General features: G+C 41.5%; 1 protein-coding gene across 13 annotated transcripts in view; it reads right to left on the bottom strand.

Annotated features, from left to right (window-relative positions):
* Positions 1–322: 322 nt before the first annotated feature.
* The window catches only part of atp8a2 (ATPase phospholipid transporting 8A2), a 53,162-nt gene continuing 38,163 nt past the window's right edge, over positions 323–15,321 (bottom strand). For 11 of the 13 annotated variants that reach the window (XM_061759074.1, XM_061759076.1, XM_061759080.1 and 8 more), the window contains 10 exons: positions 13,367–13,441; positions 11,753–11,875; positions 11,420–11,498; positions 10,946–11,007; positions 10,710–10,766; positions 9,438–9,545; positions 6,686–6,774; positions 6,506–6,610; positions 2,365–2,456; positions 323–2,247 (listed from right to left, as the gene is read on the bottom strand). In XM_061759074.1, coding sequence (XP_061615058.1) covers positions 2,153–2,247; positions 2,365–2,456; positions 6,506–6,610; positions 6,686–6,774; positions 9,438–9,545; positions 10,710–10,766; positions 10,946–11,007; positions 11,420–11,498; positions 11,753–11,875; positions 13,367–13,441 — 885 coding nt within the window. In that variant the 3' untranslated portion in view covers positions 323–2,152. Of the gene's footprint in view, positions 2,248–2,364; positions 2,457–6,505; positions 6,611–6,685; positions 6,775–8,089; positions 8,595–9,437; positions 9,546–10,709; positions 10,767–10,945; positions 11,008–11,419; positions 11,499–11,752; positions 11,876–13,366; positions 13,442–15,321 lie in introns of those variants that run through there. The other 2 variants (XR_009786018.1, XM_061759071.1) reach the window with 2 other exon arrangements.

Below are 15,321 nucleotides of genomic sequence, written 5' to 3'. Positions count from 1 at the left end.
CAAAAAGCAGAGATGCAATACCTCTACGCCGAAATGAGTTTCCTACCCAGGGTGTCCGGGCTCTCCCTTAGAGATAGGGTGAGAAGCTCGGTCATCCGGGAGGATCTCGGAGTATCCATCTTTTTACAGGAAAATTTGTTTCCGAATCTGACAAGGTTGCATTAGCCAAAAATGTCCATTCGTGGCACATCAAAATCGAACAAGTGTTTGCACCAGAATCGAGCAGGGAGTGGCACAAAACAATGATTGTCACGCGTGACTTCTTTCGGGCGACCAAAAAAGAAGAGGCTTCTTACAGTCAACAGCAGACAGGAGGCAGATGTGTTTTTGGGATTGATTGGATTTAATGATTAAGACTTGGACGGGACAATCCCTCCCCTCTATACAAGCCGGCGTTCTCGCATTCCACAAGCAGAGCACAAGACGCCAAATTCACAAAAACAAACAAACAAAAAAAACACGATGAGTGAGTGTCTCCGTGGAAATCCCTTCTTCTCGTTTTGGATGCATACTAGCGCTCGCGCCGTGGAAAGCAGTCTCAGCATTTATTCAATATCCTACTAGTGCAAGGAATTGTCTGTGAACAGCTCTTTTACCAGTGATGTTTTTTTCCACTACAGTGTGACAACACAGCACACTAGTACAACAATTACGGTGCACTGGTAGCAAAACTGTATCCTAGTTGACAAAAAAAAAAAAGACTAGTAAGACAGTCATTCCACTAGTGCACCCTAGGCGTTCTACTAGTATACTGATTCTACAACTGCGCTTTGGTCATTCTACTAGTGCGCAGAAATGTAATACAGTAGTGGTAAAAAAGAGCACTATAAAGACATAGTGGTTACTAGGGATGTTTGATAGCACTTTTCTATAGACTCATACCAGTATGAGTATTCAATCTTGAGTACTCACCGATACCACTAGTACTTTTGATACTTTATATTTCAATGAACACAACGACAGATAATTGTGAAAAAAGACATCTTTTCCTTTTCTGATGCACGATGATTCGCCAACGCGTCGAACCGCCACAGTGCCAACTACTGGCGAGGAAGACTTACTTGATGTCATGTATATGTACATATCCATTTTCTGAGCCGCTTCTCCTCACTAGGGTCGCGGGCGTGCTGGAGCCTATCCCAGCTATCACCGGGCAGGAGGCGGGGTACACCCTCAACTGGTTGCCAGCCAATCGCAGGGCACATACAAACAAACAACCATTCACACTCACATTCACACCTACGGGCAATTTAGTGTCGTCAATTAACCTACCATGCATGTTTTTTGGGATGTGGGAGGAAACTGGAGTGCCCGGAGAAAACCCATGCAGGCACAGGGAGAACATGCAAACTCCACACAGGCGCGGACGGGGATCGAATCCAAGTCCTCAGAACTGTGAGGCAGACACTCTTGGCTGTTAGCTGCTATCAGCAGTCTTCAAGAGTACCCGATACCTTGAAATAAGGATGGCATCTGTATTTGCCCAGCTCGACTAGTAAGACATACTTGTTTTGCTAGTTCACCCTAATCCCTCTACTAGTGTGCTGAATTGTCTTACTAGCGAGGACAAAGAGCATACTAGTACAGGGACATTTCAGTGCTCGAGTAGAATATCAAATAAATGCTCAAAACGCTTGCCATACAAGGTCAAGTATTTCTTCTCTAGGACATTTGAGTACAAAAAAACTGAAAAAAAGAAAACAAGTCCAGTAGTTGAGATGGGACAGATAGGAAGTGAGCCGATAAGGAAGATGGATGCTCCACTAGTCGGGCGGGGCGGGGCGGGGGGTCCGAGCCTTCTGCCTAGTCGCATCTCCTGTGGTGTTTGGCAGCGCTCGGAATGGAATTCATCCGTGCGTGTTTATTTGGACGTCCCCCTCGCCTTCACCATTCCCTTCATGTGATGACTGAATGGCGAGGGGGGTAACACACACATGCGGACGCACAACACACACACATGCACAGAAGGATACAGTGGAACGCACCAATCAGGCTTCCCGAGTAGTCTCTGACTTGCGGTGCTTGTGCGTGGCGTATGATAGTTTATGTTTTGATAGTCCGGAATAATTCATAGGCTTGTAGTCCCGTTGCCACAGTGACATCTCACAGGGGGGGGGGGGGTGGGATGGTGTTTGACGGGCGGGGGTGGGAGTTAGATGCTGGGCCGCTGGCGGGTGGTGTCGTACGAGCGCACGACCTGCGATTGGGACACCACGCCGTGCTCCTCCTGGGAGAAGGCGTAGCCGTCTGTGGATGGGTGGGACGGTGGAGATGGAGGGTGGCGGGATGGCGGGTGGGTGGAGCGGACGTTAGCGGGCCAATCTTTGGCCGGTCACCGACAGCAAAAACACACGGCGTACTCACGCGTCACGGGCTGCTGCAACGAGTTGGAGCGTCCGATGCTGGAGGACGTCTTCCTAAAGACTCTTGTCAGCAGATGGGCACGTTCGTTTAGACTGCGGCAGGGAGAGAGGGGAGCACAGGAAGCAGACATTTCATTTCCAAGGTAAAAGGAGTGGGCGGGGGGCGGAGGGGGGGCGCACGCACTTAAGCGCTAACTATTGACTCTACTGGGTCAACATTTATTCTGTTTACTGTTGCAGAAAGCAGGTCGGCCAGTTGGCGGACTACAAGGCCATCCAACAAGCGCGTCCTTGAGGACCACAACTGAACAAAAATGACAGTTGACGTCGTACAATGTGGATTTTTTCGTTCGAATTAGGGACGGACTGATTATCAGCGCCGATAATCGGCATTTTGACGCAGATCGTTTTTTTGTTTTTTTTTTAACCCGAGAGAGAAATTTTTTTTTTTTAAAAACTGGTTGAACTTCAGGGAGCTATTAGAATTTTCAGGAACTTTATGAGAGATGCTGTTGATGCTGGGAACTCCCTGCACTTTTTATTTATAAAATGAAAGATAAACATTTCCGTCATGATGAAATTTAAGAAAACTATTTATTGTAGAAAACTTTCGGGAGCTATTTATTTTTTAAAGTTCTCATTCAACTTTATATTTACATGCTGCGGAGCCTGCGAGCTCCTTGCACTTTTCGTTACAATTTTAAATCTAAAGATGTCTATTTTCTAAGATAAAAAACAAAAATGCATCGGAAGTTACCCCTGACTTCGTACAATTCAGAATTTTTCCAAGAAATTTGGGGAAAAATGCCGCTGAAGTCACTGACTTGTCATTGCAGTGAGAATCAAAGGATTAACTCTGCAAAGTTAGTGTTTTCTTTGGCTTGTTTTTCGACACTATCCTCAACAAGAACAACACACGAAAAGAAACAACTGATGTACATGCATGTCACAAATCAATTTACGGCATTTACGGGGTATGTCCGATTTGTGCATTTACGATATCTGAAACATATTGGATTTTTATCCACATTTAGAAGAGACCTGATTTCGAAAATTACAATTGAGTCACCAAAGATCACCAAAACTTGGCCGTGCTCCGCGTCTTAGCGTTCCAAACCGGACCATACGGCGCGGTGGAAACGTTGTTTTTGTCAAACAGGACGCCCACAGTGGACCGGGACCCCAGGCCGCCGCCCCCCCCCCCCCAGACTCTCAGAAGAAGACTGGACCCTCTGTGCGAAGACCACACGCCGTCACGGTTCCTCTCCTCTCCCGTCGAGCAAAAATAACGAAGCGCCTCGCTCGTATTAACACCCCCCGAAACACCTCGTCGTCACCGTCACCACTGAGGCCGCGAACGTGTCCGCCATTATGCGGATGAATGGAGCTCTGTGCTCCAACGACAAGGGATGGTTCCGAGGAATGGAAGCCTTTAAAGTGGGGGGAATCTAAGACGTCTTTCGCCAAAGCAAATGAAGTCTGTTCTATCGAAAAATATGAAGCTCCTCAATAGTCGGCAAGACGTCATTTCAACGAGCTTCAAAGGATTGTTCTACTTTTGCTGTTCTGGCACCTATCCCGAAAGATTAATATCTCAAATCGAGGCACTGGGCACATCGTACAATTCAGAGTTCAGCAATTTTGTGTGTGTGTGTGAAAAATGTGCTTCTAAAGTTGCCAAGATGTCTTTTGTTTGTTTTATTTTCAGCTTTTTTTGTTGTTGCAAAAACAAGGTTGCTTTCCTGGGAACATTACACCTTTAAAGTGGATGGGGGGAAAACTTCTTCAGCCAAAGCAAATGGTGTTTGTTCAATAGAAAACATAAAGGATGTGCACCATTTCAACTCCACCCTGGGGATTCTCCTCCTACCTTTCCACAACTTTTCCCATACTACAAATACAGATGTGCTCTTTTTACAAGCCGGACGCTTTACTGTAACTCCTCTCATTCTGGATGATGAGTGGCAAGCTTCCTCCCCCCGTTCAGAGTTGATGAAAGCGCACCTCGAGCCTCTCGAGGAGGCGGAGGGCCCGGACTCTCATAGAAAGCGGCTTGTCTCAATATAAGGGAGTGTTTTTAAGGGAGGGTCGCTAATTGACGTAGACGTGCGGCAGCAATCTGCGTGTTTCAAACTACTGCTTACTTCCAAACACTGCTAGCCACACACAAGCACACACACGCATATATCTAAAGACAACACACCAGGTCCGTGCAGCAGGTCAAATCGGTCCAACTATGAAGAGTTTAAAATTAAAAAAAATGTAAAGGGAAAAAAAAAAATGGAAACGATGAGCATGCAAAAACAAAGGGTGAAAGGTCATCGGAGGTTAAGAGTTCACACAGCAGGACAGTTGACAGGCGGGAGTTACTACCTCCGTGCCGCCTCTAAGGGACCTCGGCCTTGCCTTTGGTTCTGATGATGAGGATTTGTCATCATGAACTTAGTCATTCATTATGCTCGACTCCATGGCTATGCTAAAGTTAAATGTAAACACAGATCATTTAAATAAAATAATAAATAGAGTGGTTCATCTAATTTTCATGAAGAAATTCAATTAAGAAAATGTATATTTATAATATATACCTGACATTAAAATGTTATTTAGAAAATAAGGAAAAAACAAAACATAATATATAAACATCATACAATAAAAATCAAAAGGAGCAAAAATAATGTAATAAAAAATAAAAAGTACAAAAGAATATATAAATTATATTAAACATAATGACAACTAACCAAAGGAAAATATGAATAAGTAAATAAATGAGGAAAATGAATACAAATATCAAATACACAATATAAATATGAATAAAGTACAAGAAAACAATACACTGCATGTATAAAAATAACAACATAACTACGAATACAACAAGAATTTACTGTAGGTATGTATATATATATTTTTATATATGCACACACAATATAAATACAATCAAACAAATAAGTCATAAATAATTAAGTGAATGTAACCCCTACATAATAAAAACTATACGACCTCCTGGTTCATGGACGTTGATTCTGCTGGTGATGGACGTCCCATCGTGACTCAGATTAAAAATTGGACATAAATTCATGAAGAGTGTAACCTCCATTTTAGTATGATTCGGTTTTCGACGATTTCTTTTCCGTCAAACCTTTTCCTTAGTTTTGGTATAAAAAAAAAAAAAAAAGGTGTGACTCAGCTCTTCATTTCTCAGAATATTTACGTATTGATCCAAAGCGTTTCATAAATTTGTGTATAAAGAGTTCAACACTTTCTTAGGCCGCATGGTGTCTTATTTAAAAGATGCACTCAATAAACAAGCACGAAAAGTGAGACTGCTAAATAAGCCTCCACAGGGCCAAAGAAAGTGTGGTGAGACGGTTATTTTACTGGCGTGTTTTTATTTTGAAGGCCTGGCTTTTGACAGGATGTCATGCCAATGTTGCCCCAACTTGTCCGAGTGTTGCCGAGCAGACCGGGAGGCTTGTTATTGCCTTGAGTTGTTATTAAAAGCTTGCACTGTGTAATAAGCCTTGCCGTCTGTTGACCTGTATTTACTGTACACCACACAGAAAGTTCAGTGCAAGGTATTTGCTAAAGAAGGGCTTTTCAAGAGAGAAACTGGCTCCCCTCTCACTCACCTACTCACTGTATACACCATCAAGTGTTTTCAATACAGGTAAAATTTTTGTTATCCACTTCATTAGTCAGTTATATTTACTTTGCATTGTTTTTGTATGTAAAGCTATAGTTATTCTCTATAAAATGTATTTTTTTGTTAATATTTTTGGGTGTCTGCAAGGGATTCATTGGATTTACATTATTTCTTAAATATTACCTGGATTTTGCAAGAGTCAGTTTTAGTCAAGACTTTCTGGAACGGATTCATCACGAAAGCTAAGGTTCCACTGTATCAAAATACATTAAAAATGCTCATTTGAAAAGATTACTTTAATATTAAATATATCCACACTGCATTATTATATAGATCCTCACCAAAATGGGACAAGCTTCTCATCTTTAAACATCGTCCTAAAAATCTGTTTTTCTTTTCTTTTTTTGGCATCATGTGTGCCAGTGCATACTGTTATACATAATGAGTATGGTTGCCTGAAGGGGTCAAATGACTGAACCGTCAGAGGACCGTGATGTTTTACCTGCGTCCGCTGGCATCCCTCAGCACCGCCGCACCCGGGTCCACGGCGCGTGCCTCCAGCTCCTGCACCTCCTCAAGCAGCGTCTTCTTCACGGAGCGACGCATCCTGCCAGCAAACGTGATGATTGGTTAGAAAAAACCGTCAGTGTGTGTGTTGGTCATATTCCTACACTTTACGTACGCCGCCCAAACAAAGTCCTTGAGTAAACAGACGGCGGGCACCAGGAGCAGACCTAGCCAGAAGTACCAGCACTGCAACACACTGCCAGCCTGCCAGGACAACACGCACAACAAAATGTACTTTTATTTTTGACAACACATTCAAATTGTATAGTAAAACTTCTAGTTTGAGTTTGACAAAGCGCAAGGCCTGGTTGGAGTTCACCCAAAATGGCTGCTTCAAACCAATACGGCCGACTTTCTGTTCAATTGTGAGCATGGATCCTTGACTTTTTTGTGCTTCCTGTGATAATAGACATTTCTACCCAATTTTATGCTGATCTATGAAACTGGTGTCAGAGGCTCATTTCCCCCCCCCCAACTTTCCAATGGCCCTTGTGCATCCTTTTTTCATGACTAATCCTCCAAATGGTCATCCAACTTTTGCCGCCACGCCACGCCCACGTTAGATGGTGCAGGCTAAAAAGGTTTGCAATGTCGCGTCGCCCATCTGTCTATTATAGCCGCTTCCGATTTGGGCTCACTTGGGCGAATTCCAGAGTCAGAGTTGGTCAAACTATGAGCACTGGAAGCAGCTGTGTTGTTGAAGGAACTATAGAGTCCACGCAGATAATTTGACACCACCCCCCCGCCCCTCCAAGGAAGGACGGGATGAAGAGGTGGAAAACTATGAGGAAATATTCCTCACAACAGTTGGAATCATAAATGATAGCGAAGTCTCATCCATCTGGACTTTTGAGTTATTAGTCACAGTTGGGACACGAAGTGCATGGACTTGGACTCAAGTTATTACAACTGAATGTGGAAATATATAGACCCACAGTAGTGAGCCATAGAGTTAAGGATTTGTTGTTTCAGCAACGTTATCATGAAAAGCAAAACAAATTGACAAAGATAACATGATACAAAAACATTATTTACAAAAAAAAAAAAAAGAATAAATTTTATTTATCATTCAAAATTTGAATACAATTCAAATTAAAAGGAACAAATACATTAAAAATAATAAAAATATAAAAAGCCATAAATATGAAAAAAATAATACAAATGAAGAAAAAATAAATGCATTTCACAAATATTGTATTTATAAATATAAAGTAACTAAATGTAAAAGTCAAAATATAACTGATCCAAATAACAAAATGTAACTGAATTGAATAAAGTGAAAACATTAATAAACAAAAAAGTAACCAAAATATTAAAATAAACACATAAACTATATAAAGAGAATTAAATTAATATAAACTAAAAATATAACAATGAAAATGTTTAAAATAAAAATGCATATATATGAAATGGATATGATAAAATAATCTAAATAAAATAAAAATACACATAAATGATATAAATACAAAATAACAAAATAAATAAAAAATTTAATACAATAATTAATAAATTATACAACTATCACAATTATAAGTAAAAACAAACTAAATATTGTAAAAAAAGAATCATGATGTAGACTATCAATAGCAAAACAAATACATTTAAAAAAACAGTGAAAATAAATCAAATAAACACAAATATAATAAAATAAATGCCATTATAAACCATATACATAGAACAAAATTAATATAAACAAATAACAAAACTGTGGCACGGTGGACGACTGGTTAGCACATCCACCTCACAGTTCTGAGGTCCGGGGTTCAATCCCGGACCCCGCCTGTGTGGAGTTTGCATGTTCTCCCCGTGTCTGCATGAGTTTTCTCCGGGTACTCCGGTTTCTTCCCACATCCCAAAAACATGCATGGTAGGTTGATTGGAAACTCTAAATTGCCCTTAGGTGTGAATGTGAGTGTGAATGGTTGTTTGTTAATATGTGCCCTGCGATTGGCTCGCGTCCAGTTCGGGTGTAACCCGCCTCTCGCCCGAAGATAGCCGGGATAGGCTCTAGCACGCCCACGACCCTAGTGAGGATAAGCGCAACGGAAGATGAATGAATGAATGACTGAATAACAAAACTAAAATAAAGAAATTGAATAATAATAAGTCAATAAAGTCATCAAAAATAAAAGGAACAATAACACAAATGAATTATATACAAAGAATGAGACTAACCTTAATAAAAAAGAAAGGCCTTTGTACAGTAGTAAATGTTGGGGGTGGGTGACACAGCAATGGTGGTTGCGGGGGTGTCGTCTGACCATTCCCCAGTCAGATGGAGCAGCTGCTGGGATATTTGAGCGCATTCCGCATTTCTGACATAAATTGAATTAATGGGCTGAGAAGGAGCCTTGTCCCAACAGTCCCTTCTGCCTCACCTCAAGCCCCCCACATGCCCCGCCCCTCTTTATTACCCCTAAAACGACTCTCTCAATCACCCCGCCCTGCCTCCTCGGCAGCAGGAGCAACAGGAGGCCACCCTCTTAAGTCAACACCTCCGCAAAGGGCAGTAAAGACGCAAGGGGAGAGAGGGGCTTCGGGTGACAAGCGGCAGGTGCGGGACGCCTGGCGAGGGGGCGTAAATCTACCTATGCCCTTACACAGGGGGCTCCCGACAGGGAACACCCAAGAAGCCAGTCTCGACGAGGAGCTAGAGTGGTAACTACCCTGGAACTACTATAGCTTCTATAACTAAACGCATGTTTAGCTATAGCACAATTTAAGCTTTTCACTGAAAGTTTCTCAAAACAGGATCTGCAAACGCCTGCTCTAGGAGTTCAGTGTTTCCATCAATTCAATTTAAAACGCGATATAGCGGGGGAACACTGGATAGTAGTGGACGGGGGCGTTTCAGAGGGGTAACTTACCTGGCCCAGCATGTCGGGGGCCAAGGGGAAGGTGGGCCAGATGGCCGAGTAGACCCCGAAAAAGACCAGCCACAGGAGCATACTTCCCCAGACGGCCAGGTGGGAGAACTGGACACAAGAGGGTGGGCGACCATGAGGAGGTCAAATAGTACAAATAGTAGATGGTCTCAATATAGACGTCTGGGGCCCCCTCGCTCTGTGATGTGCTGCAAAGGGACACTGCGTGAATTCCAGAGAGAACCCCCCCCCCCCCCCGCCCACCTGAACACCCTGGCTTCATGACTGTCATGTCATGTGGAAATGGAGCCCGCATGCCTGCCAAACTTTTAACAGCCCAGCTTCCGTGTTCACACCGCTATTCACTTTTTTTTTTTTTTGTCCTGTTCGGCTGTTCGGTCAAGCAGAATGGAGGATCTGTATCCGTTTTATGTCGGAACAGTTTTACTGTGTCACAGTGGTGTTGTTAAGCTTCCGCTGTGGTTTCTCAGTATTATAAGTGAAGTTTATTGAGAATCAGGGTTGAACAGAACAACGTTTCTAGAGGGGAGAGAGAAACCAAGACAAAGGACAAAGCACTAATTGTAAACAGGATGAGAAAAGTAAGTCATTATATTATCTACAACAATGAAACATTAAATATGAGTGTTGCAGGGGGCTGTAGTGCTACACCCTGTGAGGGGAGGACAGGACAAGATAGAACAGGACAAGGACAGGAGAAGAAGCATGCAGGACAAGGGCCGTGAACCCGGCTGTACAACTGAAGTGTGGTGACATTAATTACGTAAATTATAAAAGTCTACAGGACGAGAGTATCAGTGAGGGGATACACAAGCGATTTGCATATTCATGAGTTATTTGTTGCAGTAAGTGCGTGACCCCACACCCAGTGAAAGAGTCCTCGGGGTGTGTGCCTGCGGATACATGCAAGTGAATTGATACCGTTTTACATGCAGAAAGACTGACAGAAGTGTCCTGTAATTGCTGTGGCCGCACCACGGGGGCTGAGGACCCCACCCAATCAATCGAGGGGCGGGATCAGGCCCAGGGGTCCACCCGAGAGCAGCCCAGCAGCCGAGGGACCCAGGGCGGTCCGCCGGCCCCAAAACCTAATAAATCTAAATCTTCATCACTGCTAAACGCATTGTTCCATGTAAAAAGTGCCTGGAGAAAACATTTGTAAGTGAATTGCATTTTTTCCGGTCACATTTCCTTGCACTTGTTGGCCTTTCAATACGGCCGTAATTCATGGCGGAGAGAGTGACAGGCTCTTACCCTGGTCCAAGCGGTGGTCTCCATCCCAGCTTTCAGACACACTGTGACGACGACGTACTGCAGACACAATCATTGACAAACGCTATTAGATCACTGGCACGGCACGCACACAAAAACGCCACAAGACGTTCTCTCGGGACGTTCGGCAGGAAAATTTCAAATGTGTATGTCTGACGGAGACGGGAAGAGACCCTCCTCCGCGTCCAGCAGATATTAAGCAAAGAAGGCAAACTCACAGTGTAGACCATGTTTCCAACAAAAAGGTAGTCGTTGCCCTGGCCGTTTTTGAAGGGAGAGTCTGCGCACAGCACACATACACAAGCGTCTTAAGATAAAAACAAAAAAGCTGACATCCATAAATTAGCTGTAATCTTTTTTCTGTAAATTTTTGGGGGAAGAAAATAGCAATTTTGTGAGAATTACATAAGGTATTAATATTATGAGGGGAAAAAAATATTGTTTCCAGAGGGTTCTAATTTCATGAAAAGTTGGTATTTCATGGAAAAAAGTATTTTTTTAAACACAAAAGTGGCAATCTTACAGGAATAATGTAACTAATATTAAAAAGAAAAAAGTATAATTGCATGAGAATTTTTTTCCCATTAATTTCTTAAGAATTTAATTTAAAAAAAGGGTTACTTTTTCAAGAACAAAATGACGTTATAATGCGTTAAAAAAATCTGAATAAAAGTGTTTGAGTTGACACTCACCGTGCTCTAACATCTTGAGGGGAAACCAAAAGAGAATAATCGAGTGAATCAGTGCGTTGATACAGTGACCCCAGAACACCTGAAGACACACACACACACACACACGAAGATCGAACATATGAGCCTCCGAAAGAAAGACTTCTTTATTCAGCACCTACGAATCTCCTGAAGGTCGGTATGGACCAGGCCTGCCTCTCTGACGCTCCTGTTTACTCGCCACTGTGCCAAACATACTGCACTCCAAAACCCCGCATGACTGGTCCAATGCAGTGAGTGTGTGTGTGTGTGTGTGTGTGTGTGTGTGTGTGTGTGAGTGCGAGTGCGTGTGCGTACCTTGGTGTTGAAGCCCTCGGCATTCTGGGTGATCCGGTACAGTTGAGGGAAGCGGAGCATGTTCTGCTGGCTGCACGGCCGGTCAAAGATGCCCAAAGTGAACGGAGGCAGCGCCGTAAATATCTGGAATACACACATACACACACAGAAATTCATATTATATTTGTATATTGACCCACATTAGGAAAAAAAAACCAAACTATTTTATTGATATTATATTATTTTCCAATTTTATTATTATAACCGGGGTCCCAAACAAAGCTGACCCGGGTGGTATTTTATATGTATATACAGAGGCAGCGGAACCGGGGAGGCAATAGGGCTAATAATGATATTATGGACCGTAGATGATGAAATCCCTACATTCCTTGCAATTGTATCTTGAGGAACTTTGTCCTTAAACTGTTCGACTATTTTCTCACAAAGAGGTGAACCTCGCCCCATCTTTGCTTGTGAATGACTGAGCAATTCAGGGAGGCTCCTTTTATACCCAATCATGGCCCCCACCTGTTCCCAATTAGCCTGTTCACCTGTGGGATGTTCCAAACAGGTGCTTGATGAGCATTCCTCAACTTTCTCAGTCTTTTTTGGAACGTGTTGCAGCCATAAAATTGTAGGTTTATGATTATTTGCTAAAAACAATAAAATGCATCAGTTTGAACATTAAATATCTTGTCTTTGTAGTGTATTCAATTAAATATAGGTTGAACATGATTTGCAAATCATTGTATTCTGTTTTTATTTATGTTTAACACAACGCCCCAACTTCACTGGAATTGGGGTTATAACATTACAAGAAAAAGCTGTATTCCCCCCCCTCCCAAAAAAAATGTCTTATTTTGTCGCCGAAAAGGATTTTTTGGGGGAAAACATGGTAGATAATTTTCAAGAAAAAATATGTATTATAAGAAAAAGGTGTTTTTAAAAAAAATAGATGTAAATATACAGAAGTATAAATTTCTTGAAAAAGTCCTTCTTAAACAAAAAAGGTGTACTATCATTTTTTTTCCAAGATAAAGGTTGTAATATTACTAAGATACAATGTGAGAGTTCTTTTTTTTTTTTTTTTCTAATGAACTTGTAAACATACAAGAATGCATTTTTTTCACCAAAAGAATACTGTAATTTCAATTTCAATACTTTTTTTCCAGGAAAAGGTGTAAAAGGTGTATTTTTGTACAGGAAAAGTAATAAAAATACAGGAAAAAAATATTTTTGAGAAATTTCAACTTTCACAAATGCATTTTTTTCATATAGAAGTCAAATTTACAAGAAAAAGTATTATACATTTTTTTTAAAAGCTGGAAAATAAATTTATTTTGTTTTTTGGGGGAAAAAAATATTTCCTTTCTGGAAAAAAAGTGGAACTCTTATGAGGGGGGAAAAAAAAAAATCTCTTGTTTTCAAGAAAAAGGTTGCAACTTTCCAAAGAGAGAAATACTAATCGAGGGAGAAAAGGCACATTTGAAAAAGCGTCCGAAGGGGTCACACGGGAGTCAGAGAGGACAAGAAGCGTCTGCGGCATGCGCTGATGAGCCGATAAGCCGATCGCTTGACGGATAGCCCGACGGCCACGGGTGACGCTCGACGTGAAGCCAGTTAGAGGTTACTCACCACGTTGTACAGGCCGATGCACCAGCGCTCGAACAGGATCTGGCCTGAGAAACCGTTGACGAAGGCGAACCACAGCTGAGAACAAAAATAAAATGTGTTACGGGTGACAAACATGCATCAGGAGCACCTCGCTTGACCTAATTTCAGCCAGCGTCGGTAGCCGCGACTTCAGCTAATCTATCGCTTCCGTTCACGTTCGGCGGCCAAATTTCGGTAGCACTACTTCCTGGTTTGCAGTCGACTTGACTAGAGCAGCCGTTTGTGAGTAAAAGGGTTTCGATTTGGATATTCTGTGACTTGCGACGAGAAAAAAACTATTTTTCTTTTCAACACAAGACAGGAAGCGTCAAACTCATACTAGAGGAACATTTTTTTTTTTCGAGAATCGCCATATTTCTTTGAGAAAAAAGCTATGCATTTTCCAACTGAGGTTTGTACAACAATTTTTAAAAAAAGTAGACAACTGGATTTTCATTCCCTCTATTCAGCACATAAATAAATGACACTCATCATAAAACACGCAGATTGTGTTCCGTTCTTGTCGAGCTTCCAAATTGTTGTCTGCCGGTGATGTATTAAGTGGAAAACATGATGTTTAACGTCCTACTGTGCCATTGAGCTTTCTGGCATCAATCACTGGAACGCGTTGAAAACACACTCGCAAACCTAATGGCTAACAAGATTTAACAGCATTAACCTCAACGGAAACAGACACGCACGCACGCACATACATATACAGGGAGCATGCAATGCAAAATTGTCAGTTGTAATTTTTTTGTCAGTTGTAATTTTTTTTTTTTTTTAGTCAAGTGGACGTATGAGAAAAAAAATCTTTTTTTTCAAGAAAAAAGTCATGGTTATGATATTTCCAGAAAAAAAACAACTTTTTTTAAAAGATGTCATTAAGTCATAATGCCAAATCTTTTTCAACAAAAAAGTCCAAAAAGTCCAGCATGTCCAATAGAAAAGTTGTAATGCGGTTTTATTTATTTATTTAAAAAGCAGTAATACTTTTTTGCCGGAAAAGTGACAGCAATAGTATTATTCTTCCAGGGAAAAAATGTCAATTATTTTCAAGAAAAGTTTGATATTTTCAATAAAGAAATTTGTTGTTTTTTTAATAAGTAATATTTATTTGCAAGAAATTGAAAAAAGTGTCATTTTTTGTCCCAAGGGAAAGAAATAGGGATCAAACTATAATATTAAGAGGAAAAAAACGTTTTTTTTCAATTTAAAAAAGTCTCACTATTTCACAATAAAATTAGGTTTGTCACAACGTCACTGATGGAATGGCCAATCAAAAAGGCAATGTCCTATAACATGAGCTTTCACAACAAAATTGACATTTCTTAGAACAAAGCAACATCCAGCCAGCCGCCGCCCAGCCATACCAATACGGTACATATTTATATTGTGTTTGAATATAGTAGTTAACTATATTTATAATTTCATTTGGACCTATAAAGCGAAGCGTGGAGAGTCTCTGTCGCCGAAAGCACGAGTGCAGTCAATGAACGGGGCACGATCATTGCAAACAGCCTCTCGAGTAGCAACACTCTCTCCTTCATTCTCACAAGTTTCCTTTCTTTGCATTTTAATATACGCAGCTAGATTAGCCATGGCAATTCGCTTCTTCCTTGACAATCACACCATGCTGTTTGTGGTTCAGCAAGATAATACGTGTCACCTCAAAACATTGTTTCCCGATAAGAATACGTTCTTAAGAGTTCGTATGTGTATGAAGATCAATCGGCAGGTGTGCGGGACTGAGTCGCCGACTGTATTTTTTTTTCCAGCAACTGTCCACTTCAGACGCATTCAGCCTTTGGCGTAAAGCAAAGCACCTTGGGGTGCAGGTTAGTTACACAAAGACACACACACACACACACAGAGAGATTCCCCCCCAGCCCCCAAAGATGTTCTCCCACCTTTTGGCCTACAGGGAACCCGACATG

Source organism: Phyllopteryx taeniolatus, chromosome 20 (genome assembly GCF_024500385.1).
Source record: "Phyllopteryx taeniolatus isolate TA_2022b chromosome 20, UOR_Ptae_1.2, whole genome shotgun sequence".
In the NCBI taxonomy this organism is placed as follows: domain Eukaryota; kingdom Metazoa; phylum Chordata; class Actinopteri; order Syngnathiformes; family Syngnathidae; genus Phyllopteryx; species Phyllopteryx taeniolatus.
The sequence above is the reverse complement of the archived record's forward strand: the minus strand, read 5'-3'. Positions and strand labels throughout refer to the sequence as shown.